Here is an 18,358-nt window from a genome sequence, read left to right as displayed (position 1 = left end):
ACAACAGTGATTGCCAAGTAATAATACCTGTCATAATCATAACCACAACTAACAGGAAGATCTGTCATCGTTTTGATACAATACTAATGCCAGTTTCTGTCATACCATTCTCTGTCCATACCTGTTTTTCAAGCCCCAGGACAAGAGATACTAAAAACTAAATTCATCTTAAATGCTTTTAAAAAATGATAAATTTTTCTAATATACATTTATTCTTCGTCTCACTCTGGGTATCTGACTTTTATAAATATATACATATATATTTATTTAAATGACCAACTATTAAATCTGAAAGCAAAAAATCAGTGTCAAGAACCTGTTCATCTTGTTTTAAATCACTGCTTGGCTTATTGTTTAGATGTAAGCTTTTAACTGTGTATTATAGTACAAATACAGTAACGTGCCATTACTTCTACTACATTTACACTTTGTTATTCTGAACAGAGATGGAGGTGAACAGACTAGTAGAAGTGAAGGTTGGCGAAGCTTTATTTGACCAGCCTGAGCGGAGGGCTGACCATCATGTTCTACATGACATCTGTAAGGACACAGACCACCGGAAATTAGCCATATGCAGTATCATATGTGGCCTTTCCTGCTTTGGAATTATGTCCCTTATGTACTCTGTCAAGGTAACTAATACAGTATTATTGAAATGTCAGTAATGTATCATTGTATTACAGCCCTATACAATTGTAATAAGCATGACTAATCTCTATGTAAAATATTGTGACAATATGTCATTATTAAGTTTATGTAAAAAGACCTGTTGCCAATAACATAGATACTGTTGGCAGAGACACACAAACACACACACACACACACACACACACACACACACACACACACACAAAAGCAAGACTACCTTGAAACTTAAGACGTGTAGGCAGTGATGAAAGAAACGTATCCATACATGAATACAACCTAAGAATCTAAAAAAAAAAACCTGGAAATCTGACACCTTCTTTCCTCATTTTTTTCAAGGCTCGAGAGACAAGAAAAAGACTTCAACAAGAAGATTGTCAGGAAACACGGGATATGGTTAAGAAATACTCCCAAAAAGCTTGTAAATGGGGAATTGGGGCCATTGTGGCCTGGGTGGTTTTAATTCTCATCTTTCCATTACTCATAGGATTTCTGTCCTATATTGTAACCTTCATAGATTGACACCGCAGAAGCGTTTCAACAACTAAATGAACTGTAAGAGCGCAGAAGAGCAAAAGTCCCATTGCTCACATTAGACTGTGCATAGACCGTCCAAAACATTTGATCTGATAAAAATAGGTTGGTCATTAATTAAACATATTGTGGGTTTCGAATGGTGCTTGCCATTAGTCTGGATCAAAAGTCCAAAACAGGATTCAACAGCTCAACCTTTGCTAAACATTTTAATGCTTTTAGTAGTTACAAAACATATTGGATCCTACTAATGAGTAAAATAATTCACTGCAATTAAACCAATGCAATTTTTGAATGCAGTTCAAAAAACGGTCCAGAAACTTTCTGGAATTTGTTACATGCAGCAGACGGAGCCACGCACACACACAAAACCAACACTATCCAGACAAAAACTACTTTTACATTTCAGCAAAATGTTTTTTTTTATTATTTATGCTCTTCTTAATGAAAACAGGAAATGAAACACTGAGACACTCACAGAGAGCATGGCAGTCAAATGTTGAGATGTTGTGGTTACATTATTAACTTTGTTCTTGTAAATAAGTCAACGTTGTGCTTCTGATGTTTTTGTACATTGCATGTCTTTCAGGATTTGTAATAAAATGTGTAACAGTCAAAATACACCTGTTCTTTGTGAACTTCTATACAAACAACTCGGGGGAGCGGAAGGGAGACTAATATACAAAACACAGCTCAATCGTAGTCTGTTAGAACTACAGAACCCAGACATATATACATATCCAACAATTTTACACACAAACCATTCAACATGTTCAAACACCATAAGCGGTATTATAAGTCACTACATCAAAGAGGAACTAATGTCTAAATTAAGTGAATGGACCGTATTTAGAGTACCTGAGTAAAAGCACAGAATGCATTGAAACCTTTAAATCCTTTATGCTTCTATGAGAAGCAAAAAGAATCATTTAAAACGGAATCATGCAAACTTTTGTCTCGCTGATAACTCACTGTATTCAATGCTGCCACCACAACTTATAAAAGCCTTTGTGCTGTCTCCTTTATGACGAAACACACATAGGTCACACAGAACGTCTATTAATAAGGCATTCAACTGAACCAAAGAAGTTTACATGTTTTAAAATGTGGAAGATATGAGAGAGTTATGGTTTGTGAGTGATCTGGTGACTCTTACTTTAAAACACTTTTTAATACGGAGATGTGGCAAACAGGAATTCGATATATATATACATGTCACACATTAATGTAAACAAGTGCTCTTCCTCTGAACAGTTACAAATGAACAAAACGACACGCAGTTACTCCTTCTGAAGGGTGTTTCTTGTTTATCAGACCAATGTACAAAATACCTTGCAAAATATATAAAGAATGTGATGTATTTTGTACGATCTTTCCAGTAATCAAAAACAGATTTTACAGCTTTGCAAATCTATTTATGGTTGCTTTGATTAATTTACAGTAAATCTGAACATAATACACACAAAGCTCATCGTTTGGTACGGATCAAACAAGACCTCTGCTTCAGCCTGCTACCTGCTGAAGTGCCATCCAGGTGTCTAGCTCCTCAAGCTTGGAGCAAAGGAGTGACTCCAGTTCCTGCAAGGTGAGGCCATCCTCCACTTTAGAAGAGACCCCGACACCTCGTCTGGTTCTACAGCTCCCAGAGTTCCCTCCTGCCTTCCTCTGGGCTCCACCCCCCGCCATTACACCCACCAGAGGTTTCTTGGGCTTCCTGGTAACACCCAGTTCAGGGAATTCGACAAAGCGCTTTACCTTTTTTTGGCCCACGACAGTCTGAGAGCCATCTCGCCGGTTAAGAGGCACCTCAAATATGGTTTCCAAACGTCTGAAAAAAAGTTTGCAATAGTAGCTTCATTGACCAGATGTTAAAATGGAAAGAACTAAAACACCTCACAAAAATCTCAAGGTAAATTCAAGTCCTAATATGCTACATACAATTGTTCTACTAGAGCCGCGTTTCCCCAGGAACTAGGGACTTTGGGGTGGTACTCAGTGTGTTTCGACCGCAGGCACCAGGGTCTAAATGAAGTTCCGGGTAAAGATTTCCCCCTCAAAACGGCCCTTGCTCGTGAGGTAGTACTTTTAAAAAGTTCAGGAACTTTTGGGGGTGGGACTTGGGCGCTGAACATGCTGATTGGTTGAGTTCACGCAACATTTTATTTCAACCTAAAAGTCTGTTGCGGTGCACGCAGTAAGAGTTGTTTGCTATTCAAATCAACAATGGAGTTTAAAAAATACAACCGATGGACCGACAACGAGGTTTAGGCTTTATTAAGTTTATTTGCGGAGGACGAAATCCAGTGGGCTCTGGAAAGTCCCGCACAGTCCTACGTCACCGGACTAATCTTCACGGTACTTTAGACCGCTATGGAAACGTAGACCGCAGCAAGTCAGGGGGGGAAAAAAAAGAGTTCCTGGGACAAATTGTTCCAGTTAATTTTGGTGGAAACGAGGCTTTAGTAATTTGTATTTGTAGTTTATAAACATTACGTGAGTGGATAGCAAACTATGATATGAAATAGAGGGCTGCATTGGGATTGAGTCCCGCCGGGTCCCGCGGGACCCAACGTAAATCTTGCGGGAGCGGGTGGTTTAAATTTTGCTGCGGGCGGGAATGGGCGGCTAAAAAAAACACAGCGGGAATCGGCGGGATAGGGAGGTTGCCTAACGACATGATGGAGAAGATGTCAATTGATGATGTAGAAAAGAACCTCAAACGAGGTATTTACAGCACAAAAGCTAAGCAAGGAAAGTCTGACATTTGGAGAAGTTTCTCAATTGTTTTGGTAGGCAAAGTCATGCGGTATAACGTTATATGTATCCACATATTGCGCAGCTGGCAAATACATAGATACTTGATCATACCTCACCAAAAACGCTCAGCACTCCCTGCAGGTCAAGTTGACTGTTTGGTGTTTTTGACAAACAATACATAGAAGTTTAGTGAGTGGAAATGGATTGTTTCTAAATGTCCGTTTGCTATTTTGTGTTCACATTACGTTCTGTTGAAGCATGTTTTCTCAGGTTTCCTTTCAGTCGGTCACGTTCGACGGAATTGGGATCTGTTTTTTGTTTCTCAATCTGGTTTTCTGTTTTCTGTTTTGCAAAGCAGTCTATTTTTATGTGCAAAGTTTTTGATAAAAATGAAATTATATTTGAATGTATTTGTCTTTTTTTTTTTTACATGCAGGCCAGGGAAACGAAACAAACAACCCCATGAATCTCTTTAATAATATTTAATAATATGTATAATATACAAATACGTGTTTTTTTTCCCCTGCGGGACGGGAGAAGACACAAAATCAATGCATCTCTATTATTGTGCGGGAATAAATTCTCAGAGTTTTGCGGGTGCGGGCGGGAGTGGACATACATATTGCGGGAGCGGGCGGGAGTGTGACACATACGTTGCGGGAGCGGGCGGTAATGGTCAGAAATTCGGCGGGTGTGGGCGGGAGCGGGATGAAGAAAACAGTCCCGCGCAGGGCTCTAATATGAAATACAACAATGGAATATTAAAAAAATGATGCACTAGACCACGATTCCCAAACCTTTGTGTCAGTCGAACTCCTTTAAATTTAAAATATTTACTTGAAGTACCCCTTGAGGTCTTTATTTAATAATTTAACAACACATTCACATGTTCTTGGTTATCTGATGTAACATGCAGGTAAATAAAACACAGGGAGAGCTTTTTTTAAAAAGCTTTTCATCAACTCACAGATTCCTTGCAGTTCCCCCAAGAACCCCCATTTGGGAAAACATGCACTAGCCCGTGTTCTTTCTTTGGCGGTATAAGAACATTTTGAGATTTAAAGTTGCACTAAAAGGTACTAAAACTGGGCTAATGAGATATTCTGTCTGCCCTGCAAGTATGTGAGTGAGAAAATGAGTTAAAAGAGTGACAGAAACATTTTTTATAAATAAATGCAACCAGTCTGATGGGTGTTTTTACATAAAAATGATTTCAAAACATATTTAGTTTTCATGTGTTTGAAATTGACTTTTTTAACTACATAATTTGCTCTATACACTGTAATTGCATTGCTGTCCTAATGTTAATGTCCTTAAGCTTGCACTCAGTGAGATCTGAGCGATGTTGATAAATACAGGTGGTATTTGGATGGTCTGATTTGATCAGATGTGGCCAAAAAACTTTGGTTTTCGATAAATGGGTTAAGCTCAACTACCCAGCAAATAAAACACATTTGGAAAATGTCTCACCCATCAGGAGGTTTGCTGAAGTTTTTGTTTGTATAGATTTCCTCCAAGCTAAAATCCTTCTTCTTTATTCTGTAAAACAAACAAGAAATGCATCTTTGCTGTGATGAGGTAAATTTAAACGCACATTAGCTTCAGCTAGGAAGTAAGAGAAAATATAGTCCATAACCTTCTCTATGCATACACACCTGATGACCTTAGGAAGGCCCATAGGGGTGAGATTATTCTGAGGCTTTGGAATCTTTTTACGGATACGAATAGAGGACACCTTTCCTCGCTGACCATCCTTTATGTCTGTCTGTTCACACAGAAAGAGAAGATGCAATAAGGAATAATAAATTTAAACCACAAACCAAAGTTAAGAGAAAACACGCACCTTGATTTCAGAGTCTGATAATGCCTTCTCCTCTGAGATGGCTGCAGAGAGTTTAAGGTCAAAGTTGGATCTCTCTTCTTCATCTATTGCCTCCTCACAGTCCATCTGAAGCACTCCATGGGCTCCCTCCAAAGAACTCTGTGAAAACGCACTTGAGGGAAGAAAAAGTTGGATTTTAACTACTGACAATCTGACATGCAATTTTTTAAAGGTCTTGCTTCTTGCTTCTATCATAAATAACGGTGCTCGGATCAAGATTTTTGGGGGCGATTGCTGGAAGCAGTATCAGCCGATACCGATCATCGATCACAGGGTCTATTTGAAGCCTTCTTTTTAACATGAATTATTTATAGAAATGCTAAGGATTTTTTCCGGACATTAATGCATTACATTACATACAACTACATTCAGCAAGGATGCATTAAAATGCAAAACTTTACATTTTAAAATATATTAATTTTAAAAATGTAATATTTCACAATAGTACTATTTTTACAGTATTTATGATCAAATAAATGCAACGTATAGATTCCAAACTTTTGAATGGTAGATAATATAAATATTTTTAAAAAGCGAGGCTTGATCCGTATTAAGACAGATAAACTTATGAGGAAAGACCGATCTTTATTGCAAGATGATGTTAATTATAACCCAGAGGTTTGTTAATAATAAATATTTATTGTAATTTTATTTATTATTATTTTATCCACCAATTATAATATCTAAATATGTAACATTGAGTTTTTTTTTTATTTATAATTAATTACAACTCCTGGCTTCTTAATTTGTTGGATGTTGATAATATATGTTTAATTTGAATTAATTTCTCTGGTGCGTTGTTGCCATGTCTGCTTATTTTATTGTGTTTTTGGGAGGCTAATTTTCCCTTATGCAGTCTCCCAAATGTTGTACTTTTCTATTAAAATCTTGGCAACACTGGCCTGGAGCTTTATTGAGGGGAACGTGCTGTTGTGAAAGAAGAGTTCAGAAAGTTATTTAATAAAGAAGTATGAATTGTAGCTCACTAAGTAATCAGCATTATTTTTTTTTTTACCCGCACCGGAAAGTGATTGAGATGGCACCGCTGCAAGCTATGTGCCATACCCCTCCATGTCTTTTTGCGACGTCAGCATGAGATCGGTTTATGAGATTGAAAAATTGAGAGATCACTGATAAAGTCATAAGAAGCAATTATCGTCCGATAGCAATTTAGTATCCGATCGATCAGAGCACCCTTAAATCATCAACATGCTACATTATATAATAATGTACATACATAACACATACATAATAATGGGTAATAAAAAGCGAGTATACTCGGATAGGGTGGGTGGGAATCTGATAAATTACCTGCAGAGTGATGACACAGAGGCAGAAGGTGTCTCAGGGCTGGGAGTGACAACAGAGGAGAGGCCGGTTAAAGCATGACAGGACGTGAGGGTGGAAGTATAAGGGGAACTGAAGGAGGACAATGATGATGGTGAGGATGATGATGTAACAAAACTGGAGGCAGCTGAAATGCTGCCAGTGCTGGCATCACTAGCATGACTACGCCCTTGGCTTGAGCTTTTAGACAAGAACGCTAAAGGACTGGACAAAAAACAGGAGGCGAGGGCTGTGAGAGAGGTGGAGGGAGAATAAGGGGATGAGGGGCACAAAGGGCTACCCCGACTAGCAGGGTACACCTCTTTACGGAGACACAAAGGGGCAATTTCTCGCTCAATCTCCACACTGCAGACGGTGTGCCGGCGAGTGCGCTTGGACGGAGAGTGATGGTGGATGGGAAGCTGAGTGGGTGAGCTCTTTCTGCTGGGTGAGGTAGTGCTGTTGTCATGCGTGTGGGACCGGGGTAAGTGACAGTCACTGGATACTAAGGACGGGATTTCAGGGCAGGAGAAGCTGCGCAGGAGGCGGTTGGAGCCGCTACCTGACAACGAAACAACTGGAACGGCTTCTGACGCCTTTACTAGGCTCTTTGCTTCATCCTCGCCTCCAATAGCGCCTTTTCTTTTTGCAACGGAAACATCTTTTCTTCTTGGACGGTTTACATTCTTCAGGGGTCTGCTTAGTTTTATTTCTAAATGCACTGGGGCTGTTGAATCAGGTGACAAAAGTTCCTTTATTTCTTCTCTTGATTCAAGACCAGAAAGAGATGTCACCTGCTCCTCAGCCACAGTAACAGACTGTTGGTGGTGCAGTAGTGTTATTTTTGACGGTTTACTTGGTCCTGCTAGATCAACCACTGAAGTCACGCTGTGGTCCTCAAATTTATGCTTGGGTGGACGAAGGTTTCTCTTCTGCAAAGCATCACCTGAACCTTTAAGATGCCGTCTTGTTTTTCGAGCTTCAATGGTCTGCTCAGGCTCTTGAGGCTGTGTACGGTGCTGAAATCCTGGAGATTCTGAAGGACCATTTATGATATTTATATAGTTGCCGTGCACACTCTTGTTAATTAAGACATTTTGCGTGCAGTTTTGAGAGGATGTAGCATCAGTGGCATCACCTTCATTGCTAGGGGTCAGTAATGTCCTACATTTGACATTTTTTCTCAACCGACTTCTCATTGTCTTGTCCTGTCCCATTTCAGAATCTCTCATCTCAACACCTGCTTTATTACTACTACAGACAGGCACATCTGAGTCTTGGAGCGGGTGCCTCATAGAAACACCTTTCCTCTTTTTCTTAAACTGAATAAAGGTTTCATCCTCCTGGTTTGTTTCCAGAGTGATGCCATTGTCTTTGAACAGTTTATTCCTCGCAGGTCTTCCTTCTTTAGCATTCTGCATGTCACATTTCCTCCTTGCCTGCAAGTCTTTCGTTGTTCGAGGAGCTTCTCTGCTTCTCTTTGCCCTCACTTCCCTGACAGTAGTGCTCATCGGAGGGTCTGATACTTCAGCCGAGTGCTGTGTCCATTTCAAAACATTTTCAGACTGTGATTCCTTCATCTCCACATCCAAAGGCTTTGATCCTGTCACAAAAGTGTCCAATTCACTGGAGGTGGGCGCAGCAGCCCAAAACAGATGTTTCTTTCTAGGGCTTTTCCTGGTGGCCACCCATGTATAGGATCCTTCATTGCCAAACGAACCACCTGTGCTTGTCTCTTTATCTATCAAGTTAAAATTAGAGGAAGTGCTAAAAGAGGAGGCTTCAGGATCAGGCTTGTTTAAGTGAGTTTTGTTTGTGCTGCTGTTTGACTCTGGTTTCAACAGGTTTGAGCCCTCTTCCAAAAAGCAGGACTTATGTCCACAGGCTGTGTCACTGCTCCGGGTCTGTCTCTCACCTGACAGCCGATGCAGAACAATAACCGCATCCGCTTGAAAATTTGCTTGACTAGACACATGCATGGCACTTGCAGAATTCAAAGGTTTGTCTGTGGACAGATTTTGTCTAGTCCTGAGGAGAGGACTCCGTGCTGTACAAGGATTGGCAACACGAGTTACATCCTGATGGACGGCTTGTTGTGACTGGCTTGAAGGACAGTCTGTCTGATTTTCTTCATTTGGTGCAACCTCGTTGTGCATTTGAATATGACCCAATACTGGTTTGTGGTTGTTTCTTGTACCAAAATTCAGTCTCTGTGCAACCCTGTGACGTTTTGGAGCAATGTTGCACTGCAACTTTTCTGAAGAAGGCCTTTTTGGAAACAATCCATTTCTACATTTATCATCAGTCTCGCCCTCTTCTGTCCGGGTTGAATTTTCAACATTTGACTCTGTTATCAATGGTTCAGGCTGTTCAGGAAGTACGATTGAGGACAGAGAGTCACTGGGCTTAAAAAGCCGAACAGGGCTCATGACGATCTCAGTGAAGCTAGCCATCTTGGATCTGAATGACTGTAGAAGCGGACCGATCTCCCATCGTTTTATTGCTGAAGGGCTCTCTGGGGACACCTTCTCCATTGGCTTCCGATCATGGCTTTGCTCCTTTGCTGGGCTGCCATTTCCTAACTGTGAGATTACACAGGGTGATACCGATGTGTGGCTTTCACCTCTAAAATAAAGAGACAAAAGACATATTTACAACATGTTTGCTGGCTAAGGGTTACAGATCCTTATTATCCATCTGATCCAGTAACACTCACTCTGAATATTGCTTCTCCATCTCAGCTTCAACTCCGGAGCTTGTCTGAAAACAAGAAAAAAAAGTAGGTTAAGACAAAACAAAAACAAAAAAACACGCTTTAAAAGTACTGTCTTACAGTAAGTGATAAGTCACACCACATGCAGAGCGTCACTGGAGTGGAGTTGCTGCTATAGGTAGTGTAGTAATTCACCAGTGGCCTGTTGCACAAAGCCGGTTTAAGGTTTTAACCCAGGTAAGTTTGCGGTTAGATTGAGCAAACTCTGGTTTTTCGGGCTTATGAAGGTGGATTGGTTTTTAGCAGTGTCAGTGTTATCACTATAGTAACTTACACTACATGGCTAACCTGCTCTGGAGCAGGTTTTATTCTGGGTAAGAGATCACACACCCAAACTGGACCAATCAGCTGCAAGTAAAGATGCAATAAAGTCAAACCCCCTGTATCTCTCGTTCCAAATTAAAGCAGTTTATAGACAAAAAATATTTTGGTGCTAATTATTAATTATATTTATATAAAAGGCGTTAATATGAATTATAATTACTTTTAATTCATACAATATATTCATATAATTATTATATTAATTGACAACTAGTCAAATATTAATATAATACATGCATTCATAATTCTTTTAAACAAAGTGTATTAATTTGAGCCCTTTGTGAACCTATAATTATTAGGTATATTTCTTTGATTCACATTATGCATTGATGAATAGTCAGATATTCTTTCAGCTGCTTTCTCAAACTTTCGCTGCAGCAGCAGTGTTTATTCCCGTTTTGTAAATGCATTTAATTTCATGATAAGTGAATCGCACCGTCTCTCTTGCGATAAGGGAATCAAACGGACACTGTGATTGGCTGTTTGCTGCACATGTCACACTTTCAGGTGCATGAGCTTCAGAGTTAATAGCAAACTCTAGATTAAACCGGAGTTGACAGAGAACGTTTATACCAAGCTTTGAGAGACCGTTGAACTTGATCTAAACCTACTCTCTACTCTGAAACTCAGTTTGTTCAGCTAGCTTCATGCAACAGACCTCAGGAATTTAACTATAAAACAATACGTTTTATTTAAATAAAGTTGGAGAAAAAGAAAAAAACAGAAGCATACATCTCTTGAGTTCATGGTTAATCTCAGTATGGAGAAACTGAATGGGAGTTTTACTTCCGTCATCCGACTGTTCCACAGTCCATATCACAATAACAAAAACAACAGCCAATAACATCTGACTTTACTCTGATTCTGAATATACATAACTAAACTTACATTGCTCGCATCTGGGTTTACTTTTGTGTAATTTCAAATAAATTAAGTTGTGTTACAGGTTATTAGACATAGACAACATAAATGACAAGCAGATAAACATGTAGAGAACAAGCATAACTGAAGTCATGTGATTCACTGAACCAGTGCGTTGACTGTGGCAGAATAAATGAATTGTTAGTGCAAAACATACACAATGGTTCTTTTGGCTTCACACAAAGCAATTTTAATTAAGTAGAAAGGGGCAATTAAATGCTACACAGTGTGTGTTTTTCATTCCATTGTGCTACTGTTCTATCGTTTTAATGTAAACATCACCCAGATGCGTTACAGATGCGATTAGCACGCTGCGACTTTAATAAAGGAAAAAACACCGCAAAATGTGTGATTGTTGGGGCATTCTACAGCCTTTCAACACAGAGCCCACCTCAGATTGTTTTTAATGAATGTACGATTCGTAAAAACAGATTAACACAGTTAATCACAGTTAACATCAGTTCCTAAATTCTGATTGGGTGGGCAAGGCAGACGTTTGAGAACCGGCCCCGGTAACACCTCATGAGTATGATGAGTAATGCCTTGGATGGTTTTGTAAACTGTACGCTGTGAGCAACCTATTCTTGACTGCATCCCTATTACTTGTATCAGCTTGTGTGAATTCATTAAGTTGTGACTTATGTCTGGAAGAAGTTGCAATGAAAAAGAAGAAATGTGAAATATCTGAGGGATGACAAAAACAATGTGACATTACCATGCTGTTTTTGTCTCTCACATGGGGATGAGCTCAAGTGTTGAGGTTGTGATGACCGAGCCTCATCTTTGAGTCTCTTTCCTGGTCCTGTGGTGCAGTCCACTTTTTCCTGTTTGCCAACCTTATTCCCAAGTCATCACAACTGTGGAACAAGCAGTCACTGGTTGGTTAGCCAATTTCACTCCTATTTTAGTTTACACTGATGCATTTACCAAGTTATTATCAAGCACTCATTCAATACATACATAACCACAATTTATGGTCATTAGAATTCACTAAGGATGAACAAAACTATGCATTTTAAAATCGTTTTAAAGTCAGCATGAAAAGGAGTTGCAATAGCCTGTAACTCTATATTGTGACGTATAAGTGAAACATCTTCTTGAACAAGAAAACATTTAGGACAATACTTGATTTGTTCATTGGGAATTGATTGGATCGCTGTGATGTGAGTGACAGGTCGTCCCGCCCTCACGCCAGAATCATCAGAGAAGAAAAAATGTGTTTGATTACAGATTACAAGGGCACATTAAAAAAGATGATGTGCATAGATAAATCATGTATAATAAATACTGCAATATTCCATAAAAATATGTATTGTCAATTTTGATTTCATGGTGACTTTAATACATTTTATTCAGTAACTGTCACTTCAACTGCAGTCCTCTAGTAGGAAGGACAAAAAACCCAAACATCTTCATTTATGAAAGTCATAAAGACTTGGAACAATATGAGGATGAGCAAATAACAAAATTGTGAACTATTAATTTAAGTCCACACTGTGGTGTAGACCTTTATCTTTAAGTTCAGTACAGCTTCAAATAACAACAAAGGACAAGTCAAAATAAGATCAAAACTGGATAATTATAGGGGTTATTGTAGTTATCTAAAACGCTAAATGAAATAAAATATAAGAAAACGTAAACGTTGAGCTAGTTGCAAAGATCACTTCTCATTTTCATCACAGTAATGATGAGCAAGAACACACACTGAAACACATCATTAATAATAATAATACTATATTCTCCCCGTACACATCATTAGCGTGTTATATTGCTCATCATTACTGTGAAATACAGACAATATTATACACAATAGCATTTCATTAAACACAATTATGTTGTCAATGTAGACGTGCTTACTAATGCTTGCGCTACACTTTCATAAAAGTAAATGCGTAACGTTAAATCATTAACTTCCAAATCATACCGTGGAGCTTATTAAGGTCTCCGCATGCGTTCGGTACAATACGGTTTCCTAATATTTTGTCTGGAGACCACATTAAATATGGATTTACAAATATTTTTAGACACGATTATTATAAATGTCCTCGTCGTTGTAATGTGTAACAGTAACGTTAGCTATGCGGCTAAACGACTCGACATTCAGCAATATTGTAACGTTACCGAGAACAGATCAAACAACAGCAGTTTCATTTCGCAGACATTCACTTCAGCGGAATAATATAACGTTACCATACCCGCAGTCAAACAGATATCCACATAACATTTCAAAACACAAAAGATTAAACTATATTAATTCGTCTGTGGTTACGGTCATTCGTTTTTCAGCACCGGCTTAATAAGAAAAAAAATATTAGTTTCCAGACACTGGTGTGGTTTTGTGTACGTCGTCGACGTATATTGCGGCTAACTGAGCTATGCTGCTATCTACGCATAAACCAGTCAAATACATTGTATTAAAAGAGTATTTTACCATCTCGTACTTCAAACACAGGTGTAAATTATGTAAACAAACTGGACACTAACCTAAAATCGTTTGAGGGAAACCGTGCTGTGAAAACATCTCCTTTAGGCGTTGTTTCTAAAACACCGATGTTTGTGTGACATTTCCATGCCGGACGGCGCCCGAGTTTCACCATTGCGCTTACGGTTCAGACCTATCATTCGGTGCGAGCGTGTTCCCGGTCAGTCGACGAGCCAATCAGAATCTTGCATAGTAAAACATGTCCCGCCCCTCAGGTAGACTCTAAAATCGTGGCCAATTAAAAATGTGTGGCGTCAAAGTACTGGCCAATTGGGTTTCAGGAGGGAGAAATGCAACCAATAGCGTTGGCATAAACAGTCGTCTTTGTCCCGATGTAAACTTAAAAGCTTTCATTGGTTTATGTAGAGTCCCGCTTGAATTGTAGCAAAATAGCAGTGCTTTGTAAAATTGTAAATTTGAAAATACAATAAACTTGCCATTATTACAGTGCACGAGTCAGAATAGCTATATAATATTAACCAGAACATTAGGTTGGATCCAGCCAGAGAAAAGTCTTTATTTTAAAACACATCATGTATCAAACTAACACGTGTACATACTAAGTGTGTCTGTGTGTGTACATAAGACAAAGACAATTATTGAAAAGTAAACTGTTATTCAGAGAAGCCCTTTCAGAAGGGCAGAAGAAATCAAAATCAGTAACATGATTCATAGATCATGTGTAAAGTTCAAAGTCTATTCTCTTTGAGTTGTAGAATTGGGAACCTCCTTGGTCAATCTTTCTACAGTATACTCCATCCTTGAAGTAGCCCTCGTCCACCCAGTCCTGGAATAAAAGATACAGAAAATATATAATACACTACTTTTGTTTATACTTACTAAACTTTCACAAAAAAAAATGTCTGTCTTTAATATAAATCATTGTGACATTATAACAAATGTATGTAATACTGAATATTTCTCAATGGTCATGCATGTCATTTTTCCCCACCACAGGCACAAAACAGAAATGTGAAAATAATGATTGTTTTCAAACGGGTTTCACAGCCACTCTGCCTGTCTACTTGGCCGTTCATGTCATTGCTTAAAGGAACATGCCAACTTTTTTGGACTTTAGCTTATTCACCGTATCCCCCAGAGTTAGATTAGTCCATACATACCATTCTCATCTCTGTGTGTGCCATAACTCTGTCTACGCAGCCACCGCTAGCCTAGCTTAGCACAAAGACTAAAGATAAACGGCTCCAGCTAGCCTACTGCTCAATTCTCTCTCATTCCTGCATAGTAATTAAGGAACTTTGTGCCGTACTATGGGTACAGAGACGCAATGATATTACACAGCGCCTGAAAATAGGCTAACTTCCGTCAACATAACCAACGTGACAACCTGCTTGCACAGAGAACGTGCTGGGGACTATTTTCAGGCGCTGCGTAATATCATTGCGCCGCTGCACCCATAGTACGACAGCAAAGTTCCTTGATCATTACGCAGGAATGAGAGTATAGTTCCTAGCCATATCGGCCTAGAAAACTTTTAATATTCCGCCGGTCTTAGTACACGATGTAACTATACACATCACAACATGTAAATAGGAAAATGCTGGCGTTATTTTGTCACTTATTGAGCAGTAGGCTAGCTGGAGCCATTTACCTCCAGTCTTTGTGCTAAGCTAGGCTAGCAGTGTGTGTGCGTCAGACAGAGTTATGGCACGTACAGAGATGAGAATGGTATGTATGGACTTATCTAACTCTGGGGGATACTGTGAATAAGTGAAAGTCCCAAAAAGTCAGAGTGTTCCTTTAAGCCAATGTCAGGCTCTCAAAAAAAAAAAAAAAAGCATAGCAACACTACGTCTGCCACAGTTTTTACATTTTAAAAGCTATTTCAATATAGAAATAAAGGAAAATGTGCATGTTCTGGTGCGTCTGTGTTTGCTTACCTGCATCTGTTGGCTGCTGAAGGGCCCATAGAGCTCAGAGTTTTCCTCATTCTCCCATTTGTACTCCCACATGACCTCATCACTCACTGGAGAGAAACACTGCTATTACTGAGGGATTAGCCATGAATCAAATAATCATACCAGAAGAGTGAGGAAAAAATTACAAACACATTTACAAGGTACAGTTTCACTTATGTTGGATCAAGTTAATTTGTTTGCATCTGAGCTAGACTGGATTATTTGTGATTGACCGTGACAAAAAAAATTTCAACAACTACTACAAATAAAGGTTCATTTAAGATGCATCTAATCACACACACACACACACAAATAAAGGTTCATTTAAGATGCATCTAATCACACACACACACACACACACAAAAACACTCATCCAATCACTGACCTATGCTGTTGTCTTTATCCTCATCTTTTTCTGCACCATGCTTTTCATCAAACTCATCAGCGAACATGTCTAGATCTTCTTCTTCCTCTTTTTTCTCCTCAAGCGTTTTGGCAGCCTTTCCTTGAGTCAACCCCTTCAGCTTGTAGGCCAGTTTTTCATACGTCTGCTGATAAATTTCAAAATCCCCAATCCCCACCAGTCTATCTGCCAATGCTGTCAGTTTGTCTAGTTTATCAGCGTCTCTGTTCAAAGTCTCTTTTTTTTCCTCCTCTCCTCCTCTCAGTTTGCCTTTCTTCTTCTGTCCTCCAAGACCGCCAAGTCTTCTCAAACCAGCAGCCACCGTTTCACCAGGAAGCAGCAGCTGAAGGATGGCTTCTGTGAGTTGATAGTGGCTGTATGCAGCCAGAGGGTCTTCTGCTGGCTCTTTCTCCTCCTCGTCCTCCTCTTCCTCGTCGTCTTTCTGCTGCTCCTCTCGTTTTATCTCCTCCTCTGCTTCATCTTCATCACCAACCCTTCTCTTACGCTTTGCTGCAAGGCCTTTCTTCTTTTTCATAGGTTGCTCTTTTATCTTCACCTGTGTGAGGAAAACGTTGGAACTTTAAGTTTGAGCTTTTATTCCCAATTATTTATCAGAATGTATTGAAAAAAATGTACCCAGTCAATATTGTCCAGCCAGTTGTCCCTGATATCTTCCTCTTTGTTGACAAAATAGTTTCCCTCTGAATCAAAGTAACCCTCCTGCATTTCCTCATCGAGGTTAAAAGGGGTGATGCGTACCCCTTCATCATAGTCAATGGTTGCCATTTCCTGACCTGTGAAAGACAAATATTAATATTGTTAACTATTAACCCTAACTAACCTGGTGCTTCAAAACACTGACATTTGTCAACCTTTTGCTCCATTCATTACATACAAAATATTAATTTATACATAAACAATTTAACAGGAAGCCACAGAGGTCAACAGGAAGGAGAGAAATCATTCTGCAATGTGCTTAAAGTTTATTTCATAATCTGTATGAGAAAAAAGTTGTTTACAGACCTTCCACGTCGTCATTGGCAAGGATGTCATATTTGCTGGTATTTTCTCCATCCTCTCCTTCATCTTCCTCATCACTGTCCAAAGAGTGTTTCTCCTTAAATCTGGATCCTGGGCCACTCACACCATCTACAATCTGTAAAAAGACAGTGGCTAAATCACAATACTATACAATCCATATAATCACCATAACAATATGCATGGAAATAACACGACACAGATAAATGAGTTATATGACGCCAACCTTTTTCTTTGGAACATCTTCCAAAGTGATCTCCCCTTCCCCATCCTCAAAGGTCACTTTCCTTTTTGACATGCTAAAAGAGACGAGACACCACATCACTACATGAGCCAACATTGTGTTTTGTTGAGTGCACACATCTAGTATACACAGTGAATATTATATACTCTTAAGGGGATAGTTCACCCAAAAATGAAAATTCTGTCATTCTTTACTCACCCTCAAGTTGTTCCAAATCTGTATGAATTTCCTTCTTCTGCTGAACACAAAGGGAGATATTTGGAAGAATGTTTGTAACCAAGCAGATCTCGGCAGCCATTGACTACCATAGTATATTTTCCCCCACTATGGTAGTAGTGTGGTATATCTTACTTTGTGTTCAGTAGAACAAAGAAATTCATACAGGTTTGGAACAACTTGAGGGCAAGTAAATGATTCATTTTGTGGTAAACTATCCCTTTAACATGATGCTGGGACTCCATAACAGAATGAATTAATGAAACCCGTACAGATTGTTTAATATTCAAAAATCAATTAAAGACACTACATAGACAACTAAACTTACTGGAGTTGACAAGAGGACACTAAATTAGCCTTCTACACATAGACTACATCTAAAGAGATGTGTGTAAAAGTATAGGCCTAATTCTTTATTATCTACAAAACCTTACAAACATGTATGGGATGCATTGGATTGGTGATAATTGGGATTCTTGCAAACAAAATTTGATAAAGTAATTGTTTAAAATGTTCAATACTGCTGTACAGTGCAAGAGCTAATGCTGCGAGCGTCCGCTCGGAGCGTGTCAGTTAGCTAATGTATTCAAAAGTCACGTAAAATCAATTTTAACTCGACTTAGACACACGCTTAAGGGGCTTGTCAGCTATAAACCAGTACTACTAAAGTGTAAAACACACAGTAAAATAATAGTTACCTGGATGTTATTCTCCCCGCTGCGCCATTCAAGCTAAACTAAAACCGGAACAGCGTCACTGGTGTGATTCTGGCCGAATCTCTACCGCCCCCTACAGGAGAACCGGTTGAATGACGTCCGTTGCGATCACTTCTGTGTGACCTCGCGCCCATCCCTTGATCTGCTTCATAACCTCCTGATTTACGTTTCCACATGATAA

The 18,358-nt window shown here is 39.2% G+C and overlaps 2 protein-coding genes across 4 annotated transcripts; both read right to left on the bottom strand.

The window, feature by feature from the left end:
- Nucleotides 1–1,579: 1,579 nt before the first annotated feature.
- On the bottom strand, nt 1,580–13,788 carry prr14 (proline rich 14). Its single transcript, XM_079822664.1, has 8 exons — nt 13,644–13,788; nt 11,875–12,016; nt 9,861–9,904; nt 7,130–9,769; nt 5,780–5,930; nt 5,592–5,701; nt 5,407–5,475; nt 1,580–3,007 (listed from the first exon to the last, which is right to left on the bottom strand). Exons 2-8 carry the CDS (start codon nt 11,875–11,877, stop codon nt 2,683–2,685), a joined length of 3,342 nt encoding a protein of 1,113 aa, XP_079678790.1. The 5' UTR covers nt 11,878–12,016; nt 13,644–13,788; the 3' UTR covers nt 1,580–2,682.
- A 346-nt stretch (nt 13,789–14,134) lies between these two features.
- Nucleotides 14,135–18,230, bottom strand: cd2bp2 (CD2 (cytoplasmic tail) binding protein 2). Of its 3 annotated transcripts, none has more exons than XM_079842031.1 (8): nt 18,160–18,224; nt 17,444–17,483; nt 17,228–17,300; nt 16,987–17,119; nt 16,600–16,757; nt 15,946–16,519; nt 15,543–15,628; nt 14,135–14,428 (listed from the first exon to the last, which is right to left on the bottom strand). In XM_079842031.1, the coding sequence occupies exons 3-8, from the start codon at nt 17,297–17,299 to the stop codon at nt 14,318–14,320; spliced, it is 1,134 nt and encodes a 377-aa protein (XP_079698157.1). In that variant the 5' UTR covers nt 17,300; nt 17,444–17,483; nt 18,160–18,224; the 3' UTR covers nt 14,135–14,317. The 3 variants fall into 3 exon arrangements, with proteins under 3 accessions (XP_079698157.1, XP_079698156.1, XP_079698155.1); XM_079842030.1 differs by having other exon boundaries at nt 17,444–17,480; XM_079842029.1 differs by lacking the exon at nt 17,444–17,483 and having other exon boundaries at nt 18,160–18,230.
- Nucleotides 18,231–18,358: the final 128 nt, after the last annotated feature.

Source organism: Gobio gobio, assembly GCF_949357685.1.
Source record: "Gobio gobio genome assembly, chromosome: 1".
Taxonomy (NCBI): domain Eukaryota; kingdom Metazoa; phylum Chordata; class Actinopteri; order Cypriniformes; family Gobionidae; genus Gobio; species Gobio gobio.
The sequence above is the reverse complement of the archived record's forward strand: the minus strand, read 5'-3'. Positions and strand labels throughout refer to the sequence as shown.